This window comes from Scyliorhinus torazame, chromosome 2 (genome assembly GCF_047496885.1).
Source record: "Scyliorhinus torazame isolate Kashiwa2021f chromosome 2, sScyTor2.1, whole genome shotgun sequence".
NCBI lineage: Eukaryota > Metazoa > Chordata > Chondrichthyes > Carcharhiniformes > Scyliorhinidae > Scyliorhinus > Scyliorhinus torazame.
In genome coordinates this window covers 381,066,191-381,081,198 of record NC_092708.1, presented here as the reverse complement: position 1 = coordinate 381,081,198, position 15,008 = coordinate 381,066,191, and the positions used below count along the sequence as shown (strand labels likewise).

General features: G+C 42.9%; 1 protein-coding gene across 1 annotated transcript in view; it reads left to right on the top strand.

Annotated features, from left to right (window-relative positions):
- LOC140405135 (serine palmitoyltransferase 2-like) overlaps positions 1-15,008 on the top strand; it is a 150,808-nt gene that overhangs the window by 32,495 nt on the left and 103,305 nt on the right. The window contains exon 2 of the mRNA XM_072493586.1: positions 4,530-4,724. Coding sequence (XP_072349687.1) covers positions 4,530-4,724 — 195 coding nt within the window. The remainder of the gene's footprint in view (positions 1-4,529; positions 4,725-15,008) is intronic.

The window sequence follows — 15,008 nt, the reverse complement described above, 5'->3', positions numbered from 1 at the left end:
CTTTTCACAGTAACTTCATTTGAAGCCTACTTGTGACAATAAGCGATTTTCTTTTAATTTTTCATTTCATTTTATTTTCATTCATTATTTTATCAGGCTCTTTAGTATATTTTGAGGTTGCGTTCAACAGTAAACAATGACATAGTTGAAACGAAGCGGTAGCAAAATCTGTTTGAAGATATGATGAGTGAGCAATTTTATCAAACATGAGATTTGATTACAGGGTCATAACTGTACCAACAGTTGAGAATGTGTGTTAGTTAACTCTGAATATTGCTAAAGATTGAGGCAAGGAAAGTCTGGGAGATTATACCCCCATGTTTTTCTATCTCAAAATGTTGTTGCGTGTTACTTGTTTTGAAACAGTCAGATTAATTCCCTGATGGTGGGGAACTTGCTATTTTGCTTCTTGGTCGGGAGAACCGAACACCTGCGTCCTGCAGCTCCTCGGCGGAGGACCTCACTTTCACTTGCAATTGGATCCAGGCTGGCTGCTTGATCTGCAAACATCGAGGTTTGTCACACAGGAAGAGACCTGCTTGTTCATGTAGCTGCTCCACATCCTGACCCTTCCAACCCCCTCCCCAATCCTGCAATCATGTAATCTCCTGAGGCAGAATGAGGGGAGACAAAGCAGGGCCAGCAAGGAAATTAATCTTGTACAAAGTACCCCCTCCAATCCTTTCGGGCTATTGGAATCATATAACCAGTGTATGCAGCAGTAGCTGGTCTATAATCACAAAACCACTTTGGTGGCATAAAAATGATGCATTCTGCATTTTCATTGCATTGACATAGGGAAGCTGGTTAATAGAGCACAAGTCACTCAACTTTTTTAGAACGCTTCAATGTTTGCAGTCAGAAGCAATGTCCCTTAAAATCTGGTGACCTGCAATTGTGCTGGCAATACTGTTGACAGCTGAAGAATGAATTTTAATTTTAAAAGTACTCCAACCCTATTTCCCAAGTTATGATTACATTTGCCTGGTGTAATTTGGAGCTGAATAAATCTTATTGTTAGCTGATAGAAAGCGTAGTTGTATCAGTGACACAACTTTCTATCGTCTGTCTATTAATGTACTCCATTTTTGTACATATTTTCCATAACAAGTGATGTAACATGGTGCAGTCAAAGATGATTAATTGAACTATATATCATGAGATCAGCTGTGGTTGTGCTGAGTACCAATATATTGCCTCACTTAAAAGGTCTTCCAGTAAATTATAGTTAATTTGTGTTGATGCCTTGCACATGAACTTGCCTGGAATTAAATGGCATTAAGAATTTTCCCACAAGCAGAAATGGGGTGTGGCGTTTGTTTTTCTTCAATCCAGAATGTTTCTTGTATTCCTCGTTTTAAATATAGCAGCCTGATTTAAACATTGAACTTTGTGGTGTCAGGGAGGGAAATGTGCTCCATGTTGACTGGTGCAAGGCTTCAGAAATAAAGGATAGATTATTTTGCTGAAACTTGCTGAAAGGAGCCATAAATTTCCAAGAGCTGTCAGCCATGCTTGCTGTAAGCTCCAAGTATAGGTGAGCTTTCTTGAAGTTTATTTCTAGTTAACCAGCTTGTTAACCATTTTTTGCCTTCTGTAGGCATATAAGTCAGGGTTAGCGTAGCAAAGGAAAATAAAGATGTTATATACACGCTTTCATGACCACATCCGCTCCAAAGAGCTTCCCAACCAATTAAGTACTTTTTGTCACCATCAGGGAATGTGGGAGCCAATTTGTGCACAGCAATGCAACAATGATCCAGTGATTTATTAGTGACTTTGGTTGAAGTAATAAATATTGGCGAGATCACTGGGGGTAGCTCCCTGTTGTCCTTTGAAGTAGTGTCGGAGATCTTTTACGTCCACCTGAGAAGGCAAATGGTGCCCCAGGTTAACACCTCATCCCAAAGAGAGAACCTTCAATGGTGCAACACTCCTTCTGTGAGGCTGGCGAAGTTATGTGCTTGCGTCTCTGATGTGGAAGTTCGATCCATCTGGACAGGATCAAGAAAGGTACCCACCAAGCCATGAGGTGGCCAAATCTGGCTGGAATGTTTGAAACCCTTGTGAGGTCATAAGCAAGTGGACACCACCGCAATCTCATCAGAATGTACAGTTCTTCAAGGTGCAGATGGAGCATTTTGATCATTAATGCCCAAAACAGCGTGACCAGTAACAAAGAGACCATTATAGCTGTTCAAAACCAAACACAAATCAAGTCACCCATCATTTCTCTGACTTGATGGAAAAAAAGCTTTATTGGCAATTTGTCTCATCATTGCATGGGATGTGAACTTTGCTGTCAACTCCAGCTTTTATTGTCCATTCCAAATTGCCCTTGAAGGTGGTGGTGAGTCACCACTCCCACAGTGCAATGAAGTAGGGAATTCTAGGATTTTGACCCAGGGACAGCGAAGGAATGGCAATGCACTTCCGAATCAGGATGTGTAACCTGAAAGGTAACTTGCAGGTGGTGGTGTTCCCATGTGTCTGCTGTTCTTGATCTTCGAGGTCACCGGCTTAGAGCAGTCCATGGTGAGTTGCTGCAGTGCATCTTGTGGTAAAGCTCACTCTATAACTGTGATTTGGCTACCTCCATTCCACTCATTCTTCTTATTTGTTTGGAGAGGTCTAATTTAGGATGTCATCGGTTTATTTTCCATCAATATTCCATGATTCCCTTAGGGTCACGTAAGCTAATTTAGTCAGGTTGTGGTGTTTGAGAGCCGTGCTTAAAAACCCATCTTCATAGTCATATCTCGTGTCTATAATTGAAAAGACCAAGGACCAACTCTAGATCAGCGACATCAGCCATGATCGAATGGTGGAGCAGACTCGATGGGCTGACTGGCCTAATTCTGCTCCTGTATCTTATAATCTTATGGATATGAGAATAGTTTGACAGTACATCGCCAAATACCTATCCTTCTTGCAGTTTAATCCAGCCATATAAGCAAATATGTGCTCCGGTTAAAACCATTATTGTGCTCGGAGGTGTTCTCCTGAATGATTAGCAAATTCTGATGGTGGAAAATGGAGTGAACATCAAATGTAACTTTCTCAATGTGGACTCGGATTGCAAATACTTCAGCTTAAAACCTATGCAGAAATGAGGGGCTTGTCTTGAGATTACCATATACCATCCAGAGTTATAGTACACTACCGGAACAGAAAAACTAGAGACAGCTACCATTTGCCAACTAAGATAACGCTTCATATATAAACCTTTAGAAATGGTGAAACAAGGCAATTTAAAAAGGAACATAAGCAAGAAATGACATGGCAAAAGATAGAGTATGCCTCAAATGTATGCACTATGTGAATCTTGGGCTTATTCTTCCCACATTGGGTGGTTTTGTGATTCTGACTATTTTAAAGTACATGGAGGAAGTCTTTTTTTTTTGAGAAAATTTGCTAAATGACTTGCACTACCATATCTCTTTAGCCATGTTAGTTTAGTTTTCATTTGCGGGGCAGCAAGGTGGCACAGTGGTTAGCACTGCTGCCTCACTGCTCCAGGGCCCCAGGTTCAATTCCTGTCTCGGGTGATTCTGTGGAGTTTGCACTTTCTCCCCATGTCTGCGTGGATTTCCTCCGGGTGCTTCGATTTCCTCTCTCAGTCCAAAGATGTGCAGGTTCAGTGGATTGACCATGCTAAATTGCTCCTAAGTGTCCAAAGGTTTAAGCCGCGTTACTGGGTTATGGGAATAGAATGGAGGCTTGGGTAGGGTGCTCTTTCCAAAGACCGGTGCAAACTTGATGGGCTGAATGGCCTCCTTCTGCAATAAATTCTATGATTAAATGCCCCCACTTGAAATCTTGTAATTTAGCGGCTGTGTTGAAACATGACACTGGTGGTGATAATTATGTTTAAAGTGAAGTTTATATCCAGGAGGACTACTTTTTTTTTAAAAACGCTCCCTTGGGTATTCTTTATATAAAGATAATTGTATTGGCAACTTGATAATTTAATTTACTGAAAACCGAATAAGCATTTCAATTTGACACTGACAATCATTGGTATTTAAATTCATGAGATTGGCTGATCTTGTAGGTTTCGAATGACTGGTCAAAGTTGCCTTTCCACGGACCATGATTTGACAGTGGCCTCAGCATGACAGCTAAAATGCTGTCTTCTGATGAGTCGCTCCCTTACTATTAATAATACATGCCTACTCGCCCCCAGGTCGAAATGCATTTGTAATGGCATATTTAATGTTGTTCAAAAGCACCTAAAGTCAATTTAGTTCTTTTTGAATTTCATTGACTGATTTCAGCATGACTGATTTCAGCATTTTTGTCTTGGAAGTTTATGCTTATTCTGTTTTGCTCAATGCCCATATTATTTAATGCTCTAACAGAAAATTGCAAACAGCCCACTTCAGTTGGAATAAGCTGTGTAAGGGCTGACTGCATTCGACTTTATAGTTAGAGCAGCAGTCTCTATGTTTCTGTTCACGTGAACTTTTGCCATTTAAAAACTAAATGTTATGGAATATTCATGGAATCCATGGACTCTTCTGTTCCAGATTCATCACGTTGCACAGAATGGAGGGTTATACAAAAAGTCATTTAACCAATCCTTTGAGGAAACTCCTATGCTTGTTGCTGTGCTGACCTACATGGGTTATGGAATTCTTACACTGTTTGGCTACCTCAGGGATTTTCTACGGGAGTGGAAGATTGAAAAGTGTCATCATGCTACTGAGCGTGAAGAGCAAAAGGTAGGTGCAGAATTTCGAAACGTTTCCCTTTTGTTTTATCTTAAAATATTGATGCGAGATTAATTTAAAAATGCTATGTCTCGTGTTACAACTCGAGAGAGGACCACTAATTTCAACGACGAAGGCTAAATTGCACAAAGTTCCAGATTTCGAAAATGTTGCGAGCAAGAGTCCCGCTTATACTTCAGTAGTACAGCTTTGGGTGTCAAGTTTTGACATATTAGAATACTTAAATATTTTGTGGTGACAAAGCTGCAACAGTTTTACATAACTTACACCTTGATAAAACACGTTTGGAATCTTATCCAAAATTCTCTTGGGTGCCTTCACCAAGGACTCCCTTCCAAGGAGTTCAGTCTCTCTATTTTTCAGTATTATCTGTCTTGGATTACCACATGTATTCAGGCTTCCACACAATCTCTCAGGTCCCCAGCCACACTAGCAGACCACCACTGCTTCACAGACTGTATTAAGGTGTCACCAAATTTAGGATTACTTCAGATGTCTGGCTTCTTGCTCGCTAACTTTCCAGGTCTGCACCTTGCAGCCCTGTCTTTAACTGTGAGTTAACTTGCTTCTCTAGTTAACTTCAATGAACTGTATCTTGTTCAGGTTCCGGTTCTTTGTCCCTTTGTCTTCCTGAGACTTCCCTGGTTTCTAGAACTATTTGTTTTAGCTTCTGGGACTTAACCTGCATCTCTGCTACCAGTTTATGAAAGCTGTTTTCTTCTTGGGTACCTGGTTTCAACTGAACCACAAGTGCTTATGCTCTTCGGTGTAGGCCCACGTTATTTAAGGAACAGCTTAGCTTTTCGAATTTCTCCACAGTGCTTTTGTATCATGAACCTTTAATTACAATACAAGCACCGTTTAAAATGACCAAAACCTACTGTCTTTGGTTAACATGAAGCTAACAAAAGTTTTAACCCTTATACAAGAGCACAAAATTAAATTTAACACCTATACCTTGTTTCTAATACCCACAAATATAAAGGTAGATTATTTAAAACTACCTTTGTCTTCTGACATGGGCGACCCCATATTTTTTAAACAGTGAACCTTAGTTCTAGATTCTTCCACAAGAGAAACCGCCCTCTCCACATCCACCATGTCAAGATTGCTCAGGATCCTTTTATGTTTCAATCAAGTCACCTCTTAATCTTAACTTCAGATACAAGTCTAGCCTTTGCAACCTTCCCTTGTAAGATAACCCGCCCATTCCAGGTGTTAGTCTGGTAAACCTCTGAACTGCTTCCACCGCATTTATATCCATCTTTAAATAAGTTGACCAATACCGTGCACAGTGCTCCCAAGTGTGGTCTCACTAGAGCCCTATAAAACGGAGGTGTAACCTCCCTTCTGTATTCAATTCCCCTTGCAATAATTGCTAACATTCTATTAGACTTCCTCATTATCTGCTGTCCCTGCATGCTTGCCTTATGGTTCATGCACTAGGACACCCAGATGTCTCTACACCCATTTGTATAATATCTTATTCTTCCTGCCAAAATGGACAGTTTCACATTTTCTCACATTAAATTCTATTTACCGCATCTTTTTTTTTCAAATTAGAGTACCCAATAATTATTTTTTTTTTTTTTTCAAAAAAGGGGCAGTTTTGTGTGGCCAATCCACCGACCCTGCACATCTTTGGGTTGTGGGGGTGAGACCCACGCAAACGTGCGGAGAATGTGCAAACTCCACACTGACAATGACCTGGAGGTGGGATCGAACCCACGTCCTCAGCCTGTGCCGCCCAATTTACCAGATCTTCACCCACTCACCCAACCTAGTATATATCTTTTTGTAGCCTCCTTATGTCCTCTGCACAACTTGCATTCCTACCTATTTTTGTGTCATCAGCCAATTTGCCAACCATATATATATTGCAAAAAGTTGAGGTCCCAACGCTGTTCCCTGTGGCATACCATCTTGCTAAACGGGAAAAAAACCCATACATACCTACTGTGTTTCCTATTTGCCGGCCAATATTCAATCCATTCCAATATGCTGCCCACTCAACATGAGCTTCTTTGTGTCCCCCGCAATGGTATTGTGGTTTATCCAAGGCTTGATGTCAGACAGCTGAGTGTAGACTGCCAGTCCATAAAAGGTTGTTCATCTTCTGTAATCTAAATTAAATGTGCTAATGTAAAACTGTCCAAACACAATTTAGCGGTCAGCTGTCTCGCATAGCTGCCAAGTGATGTTGCTGTTACCAAGTCAGCAGTATCAAACTTAATGTTTGATATTTGTGCAGTGGTAACTGCCCATAAAACAAGATTTTTTTTATCATTCAGGATTATTCTCACTATCCACCTGAAGTGAGCAACATTGTGCTTGGATTGAAATTTGCAAATTAATTCCTGCAGTCCAATCTGAGTATTGCTCATAAAGAGACATGCTGTCAAAGCTTTTTGTCTTGCACTCATCAGGGTGTATGCACGAATAGCAAATTTCAAAGAGAGCAACATTTATACTATATCAGAAAAGGGTACTGATTGGCAAGTCAACTCTGCTTGGCTGAGGTGTTGCCATGACGCATGTTCCCGGAAATTGTTATCCTCACAGACTTCTGTTTAATTCAGAAAGGTGCAATGCCCGGACATGTTCCTTTTGCCTGCAGAGGACATCCACATCTCGTGCATGAATAAAAAGTTCCATAAAAGTTGTAGTTAATGTTCCATTTTAAGATCAAACCATATTTGTACTTCCCTTGGGACTAGCTTTGTAAAAACAACTGTTTCGATTTTTCAGATTTGAGTCAGTCGAAAGGATTTCCTCAGTTGCATCATATACTAATTACAGGATATGTGCTTCTAAACAGTTTGGCTCAACTGTTGGCACATATGCATTTCCCAAATCTGGTATTCTTATTTTACTTTTAATTGCTTCAGCTGCCAGACCTCTGTCACAAATGTCACAACAGCCCAAAGCCTGGAGTTTCTTTAGGTTTAGCAATTTAAGGTAAAATATTTCGAGTTGAAATGATTAATCTACAAATGATTAATCTACAATGACCAGTCAATGAAATAAAATGAAAATCGCTTATTGTCACAAGTAGGCTTCAAATGAAGTTACTGTGAAAAGCCCCATAAGTCCTTTTCATTTTGATGTGTAAACTATTTTGTTTTCATGTACCTGACTATCGCTGGCATTCTGGTTGCTGGTTAAACAATGCCTCAATTTTAAAACATTTTGCCAGCTTTTAAATCCCTCCATGACCTTGCCCCTCCCTACATCAGTACACTTCTCCAGCCCTCCAACCTTCCGAGACAACTGTGTTCATCCAGCTTTGGCTTCTTGGAATATCCCCGACTTAAATTACTCCAGCCCTCCAAACTATAATTGCTTCGGTAAAACTCTCCGCTGTTCAATCTTTCCTTTTTTAAGATGCTCTTTAAGATGGGGTGAAGGGGATTAGGGGTGGGGGGGGGGGGGAAGAGGGGGGTGAGGGTGTGATCAGGTTATTGAGTTGGTTGATCAGCCATGATCACAGTGAATGACAGAGCAGGCTCGAAGGGACGAATGGCCTCCTCCTAATTTACCTATCTTTCTATCCAAGCTTTAAGACATCTGCTTTAATTACTTTGTGGTTTGGAGTCTAATTTGCTTGATAGTGCTCCTGTGAAGTACCCGGAGTCATTTTTTAATACCAAGGTGCTATACAAATACAGCTTGTTGCTCACACTCCTCGCTTGCTCCTATTGTGCTTGTTCTTTCTAGCTCACTTTACTTGCTCTTCCTATCCCAAACCACAGTCACAATCTTTAGAAAATCAGTAGCACTAACACATTCTTGTATATTAATTACACTCCATGATATCAGATTCCGCAAGCCTTTCACTAAAGTAAGACCTATATTCCAGAATAATTCATGTTTAAAAGGTAGCTGCACAGACCTGAAATAAAAGCTGTCTTCGTGGAGTCCTACATGGAGAAACTTGATGGCACCTTGTGCAACACTCAAACAGCATCAAAACCGCTCCAGTGAGTTTGGGTGCAGGCACTGTTGGCAATATTAGTTCCTGAACTGGAGTTTTATCAGGTGAAAATAGGAAGCTGAGCATGATGACCCAATTGGTAATGTATTGCTGAGCTGTAACAGAACTCCAAAAATGCACTGTGAGTAACTGGTACAGAGATGGCATCTGCAGTGCAAACATTCCTTTGTACCAAGCAGGAAGTTAATTGTTTCTAGAACTCTCATCTTGTGAAGCAATTTCAGTTTGCTAACAACAAGCACTCGAGCATTGTGACTGAACTACATTGTAAGTATAATTTCTAATTGCACGAGGGGAAAATAAATGTATTAACCTTTCTTAAAAACGGCAGCAAATCTATTTAGTCCTGCGCTGTTGGAATTTTCACTGACAAAATTCAAGCTCGCTTTCAGTGGGTGTTACTTCAAGCCTCTTAAGTCAGCGATCTGACTGTAGGAGCAGATCTGATTCTAGGAGCATAGCAGTAAAGTGCAAGCAATGAGTGTTAACTGAGTACTCCACTGAAAGAGGCACTTGTTGCCAATACCTGACCTCAGAAGACCTGAGAGATTTTGCTGCGCTGTTACCTCTGTATTGTGCTCCCATTACTGTGGTGCGCCAACAGTATGAAGCTGATTATTTCTTTATGCACTCTCACATTTCCCAGATCTAAAGTTATTGGAAGTTGTGTTCTGCAAAAACTGTTTGCAAACCGAGATGTTGGAATTCTGTATATAATCAGTGTTCTGGACTCTTGAGACTCTACCCAGTAGCAAATTAAAATCCCCTCTAATGTGGATTCACATCTAGCTTTGGAGTTGAAGGGGAGGAAGGATAAACTTGATTTCTCCATCATTTGCATCCACGATTAACAAATGCAGAGCTGGATCAAAGCACAAAAGAAATCATCAGGAAATAATTCAAATGCTTAGTAAGAAGATACAAGACTAAAGTAAATGTTTATCAGCATCGCAATTAAACTAGTAGCCTGGAAAAGAAACTACCCATCTCTGATTGTCACGATCCCTTTGGGGGGAAAACTGTAAACCAACTTAAAATTTACCCAAAGACCCCCCCATGAAAAAATTGGCAACAAGATTTCACTTTTTTTGCAACTTTTAACACACTTAAAACGTGAATTCACAGGCAAATAATACATCAAATGAAAGGGCACACTTCACTTTAGTCAAGACGACAAAGAAATGGTGTCTGCAACCACAAGCCCCTCCATTACTCCTTGCAGAAATGTTCCAAAGTTCTCTAACCCCAATTTACTTTCCCACTCCACCAATTGGACCCTGGAATCACATTCACCGGCAACTATATTCCATTCAAGGTCCCCAGAGACGGTTATCACCCAAGCGGCCCACTCCTGCAGAATCCCCTTGGGTTAGGTGATGGTGCAGATACCCCAGAGGCTCCTTATAATAAACCCTATTAAACGGTCTGTTTGGCTCTGGCAAAACTGAGGCAACAGCAATAAAATTGTCCAATTCACAACCTCTACTCTACTCTAACCTTGTGTTTAACTTGCAGCCCTACCTCTGTCTCAGCTTTTCTTTGTTTTTTACAGCAGTAGCTTCCCAGGCTGTTTTCTGTGTCTGGCCACACAACTTGCATTCTGTTATCTTCACTTCCATTTTGTAATTCAGCTGAAATAATTAGACTGAGCCATGAAACTTATTTCTTTTTGGTTCCTAACAGTACCATGTGGTGTAATTTATCACTTTCACCCTGCCAGAATACCTGTAATGCTCTTTTTTAAAAAAAAATCATTCCAAGGATAAAATTTCCATAAATAAATTGTTTTGATGTTCCCATGTGGGAAGGACAGCAAATTGACTTTGGAGCTGTGAGGATGCCAGAAGCAGTTGACCTCTTGACATCAATTTTTATTGTTTTTTGATAGCAAAAGGTAGCAGACACTGAATGCTTTTGGTAATTTCCTCAATTCATGTAAATATCTTGGCTACCTTGCAACTCTAGCGTTGCACTTCATCCAGTTTTAATCATTTATAAAAGCTATGAAAATGGGGTTAAAACTTCCCCAACTAGAATCCTCTCGGCATCTATTTTTCTCCTTCGTCTCCATATTCCCAAAGTAAAAGTTTCCATTTTGGCCCCAGTAATGGAGGTGTTGGGGTCATGCCACCTGTTGACAATCCTGTTGGGACAAATTTAGAATTGACATGTTTGAGGCCATGGTTTAACATTAGGATTATTTTGTGTATATTAGTCTTATTTTTTACAATCATTGGTTATCCTGTCAAATTGGAAATCTTTCCTACTTCGAGACTGTGGAAAAAAACAACTTTACAACTCTGTTTCGATAAAATAACTTGGTCTTTATTGCCCAAAGTCTGCATGCAGTACGGCTACAGTTTGAAGTCTGAGAGCAGTTAATGCAAAACTGCTGGTTCTTCCCCAAGCTCGCAAAGACATGGAGAAACCGTTCAATATTTATACAAAAGCTGTATCAGTTTACAAAAACAGACATTGTTCAAAAATGTAATCAGTAGTAAGGACATCAATACAGTCAAAGTCTGAACAACCATGTTGTCATGGAAAGACCCTGACTTGGCTTATTCGCAGTATCTTATCTTTTGAGGGATTAAGACGTGGTCCTATTTTGCTTTCACCTCTGCCCTCATGATGCCTTGACGCAGATGGTCCTAGGTCATGAGGTTGTGTTATCAGGACATTCCTAGGTCGTGACTTTGTTATCAGGTTTTACTAAGGTCAGGCATTCTTTTCCCTCTTCTGGCCTCGTATGATACGATTATGTGGATTCTTAGCTTTGTCTAGTTTGCCAGGGTCTGGTCTTGGTAATAGCTGACACAGCTTTCTTATACATGGTTACATAAGTTGGCTATTTTTCCCATCATGCTATTGCTGAGTTTGTACACTTTCACATCATACAGTGGCTACTTGATGCTGAAAATCTCTTCTATGATTCTTTATAGTGGCTCCAAGGCTTAATGAGTCCCTCCATAATTTACTCCATAATTGCACTTGATGTAAAGATTTAAGAAGCTTGATCCTTTTTGCTGTTAGCCTCGCACACTAGTGAGAGACCATCCTAAGAAAGGGCAACCGTGTGAAGCTAGTGTGTTGAAAGACTGTATCAACTGCCTTCCTGCTGTGCCCCACCTCACACTTCAACAACCAAATAAGGAATTGGCATCACTTCCTGTCTGATGCATGCCAACAGAGCTCCACAGAGGAGTCTTGAGACTATTTGAAAAACAGAGAATTAAAGTTATTCTGCAGCAAGTGATGCTGTTTACCAACAGGAAGGAACCTACCTAATAATAATCTTTATTGTCACAAGTAAACTTACATTAACACTGAAATTAAGTTGCTGTGGGAAAACCCTGAGTCGCCACATTCCAGCACCTGTTCGGGTACACTGAGGGAGAATTCCGAATACCTAAATGACCTAACAGCACTTCTTTCGGGACCTGTGGGAGGAAACCGGAGCACCCGGAGGAAACCCACATAGACACGGGAGAATGTGCAGAACTCCACCCAAGCCATAAATCGAACCTGGGACCGTGGCGCTGTGAAGCAACAGTGCTACCCACTGTGTTAGCGTGCATTTGTATACAATGCAGACTACCCGATTTTTAAAATTTATTCTTTCTTCACATTTTCATCAAATTTGCACCCACCAACAGTATCAAGTACAATGGCCAACAATCCCTTCATCCCACCCACCCCCAAACATCCCACAACATTTTAAATACAAACACCAAAGAAAAAGAATCAAATCCACCATCAACCCATACATAATCACCAATAACCTATACATTCCGAATCCCCCCCCTCTAATGTTCAATGTCATCCAATTCTTGAAAATATATAATAACACAACCCATGAATTGTAGAACTCTTCCATCCTCCCCCTCAACTCAAACTTCACTTTCTCGAGTGTCAAGAACTCCAGCAGGTCCCCCTGCCATGCCAGAGCACAGGGCAGAGAAGCTGACCTCCCCAACAGGACCCGCCTTCGGGCAATCAGTGAGACAAAGGCTAAGACATCCGCCTACCCACCCACTTCCAACCCTGGCTGATCCGACACCCCGAATATGGCTTCTAGGGGACCTGGTTAGAGTCTCGCGTGCCTTCGAGATTACCCTCCCTCCAATATCTCTCCAGGACCAAAACACATGAATGAGACTTGCCCCCCCCACCACCACCACCACACACACACCGTTCACAAACATCCTTTACCCCCTCAGAGTCGGCTTATCCTCGTTGGTATGAGGTGTGCCCTATACACCACCTTCAGCTGTATCAGCCCCAACCTCTCACACAAAGTTGAAGCATTCGTGCTCCGGAGCACCTCACACCACAGCCCCATCTCCATACTCTTCCCCCCACTTTGCCTTAATCCCCTCCAGCAGTACCTTATCTTCTCCCAGAATCACCCCATAATTCACCGACACCACCCACTTCTCCACTCCCCCTGTCGTCCGTAACTCTTTCAACAGTGTGGGGGCTGGCGCCACCAGAAAGCTCCTTCCTAGTGAAATCTCAGACCTGCATATATCTAAACATCTCTTCTCCCCCCCCACCCCACCCCAACCCATATTTCTCCCCAGCTCCTCCAGCCTCACAAACTGGCCCCCGCAGAAACAAATCCTTTAATACCCTAACTCCCATCTCCGAAAACTCCCATCACACTTCCCTGGCTCAAATCTACGACCCCCCCCCCCCCGAATCGACATTTCTCTTGACCCCGCCCACAACCTAAAGTGCTGGTGCAACTGCCTCCAGACCTTCAATGTCGCCACCACCTCCGGACACCCCTCCGAGTACTTCCCCAGGGCCATCAGGAGGCAGCGCTGTTGTCAGTGCCCTCAACCCTGGCCCCCTGCACAGACTCTCCTCCATTCTCACCCACTGGGATTCCCCACCCCCTCTAACCCAACTCCTCACCTTCTCAGCATTCGCTGCCCAGTAATAATACAGTAAATCCGGGAGGACCCCCCCCCCCGACTGCCGTCCTCTCTGCAACAGTGCTGTCCTAATCCTAGCCACCTTCCACCCTCCCCAAATAAATGAGGTAATCATCCTCGCCACTTCCTTTAAAAACGCCTTTGGCAAAGAGATCGGCAGGCACTGAAATGAATAAAAACCGTGCCAATGGACTTCCGGCGACGGCGGGCGGGAGGCAGCCGCACAATGGAGGGCTCCCGTTTGGGGACGGCATTTTCGGGGCTTTAAGCCCGGTCCCAGGGTCCACGAAGGCGGCAAAAGCAGGGAGAAGGCACAGAGGCGGCACAGTGAAGAAAAATGTCGAGGGTGAGCAAAAAAACGTCCGTAAAGAAAACCGCTGAAGGTCCGTCGGGGAGTGGAGAAGTCACCGCGGAATCATCAAGGAAAATGGAGGTTGGGGCACCAGGGAAGGCTGCATTGCTTCCGGCTGAAGAAATAACTAAGGTGATGGCTGCGGAATTCGAAAGGCAGTTTACAAAATACATGGAGACAATGAGGAAGGAGATGAGGGAGGTTGAGTGTGCTGGTGGAGGAGGCGATTTCCCCGGTGACTACGGCGGTGGCGAGCGCAGTGGTGGAGGTGCAAGAGCAAGGGGAGGCGCTGAAGGAAGTGGAGGAGACATTATTGCAGCACGGTGATCAACTTACCTCGATGGGGAAGGCGATGCGGAAGGTGATGGACATTAACAAGGATCTGCGAGGAAAAATGGAAGACCTGGAAGACAGATCCAGGCGACAGAATTTGAGGATTGTGGGGCTGCCCGATTGTGGGGCTGCCCGAAGGAGTTGAAGGACCGTTGCCGACTGAGTATTTTGCCGCAATGCTGGCAAAACTATTTGGGGAGGGGGAGGATCCCTCCCGATATGAAATAGATCGGGCTCATCGGTCGTGGAGGCCTGTACCAAAGGCGAGTGAGCCGCCAAGGGTAGTGACTGTGCTCCCGTAGGTACAGTGTGAAGGAGAAGGTCCTGTGCTGGGCCAAGCAGAAGCGGGTGGTGCAGTGGGCTGGAGCTGGTATACGTGTATACCAGGACTTTACGGTGGAGCTGGCGAGGAGGCGGGCTGCCTTCAACCGGGTGAAGAGGGCACTGTACATTAGCAAGGTGCAGTGTGGCATTGTATATCCAGCGAAGCTGAGGGTGACTGACAAGCTCACGGACTTTTATTTTGGAATGGCGGAAGCAGCGGAGGAGTTTGCGAAGGCAGAAGGACTGTGGCAGAATTGAGAAATGGCCATGTGCCGATGTAACCTCATGAGTGTATTTTCTTCTTTTTTTGTTCACTGCGTGCGGGTATATGG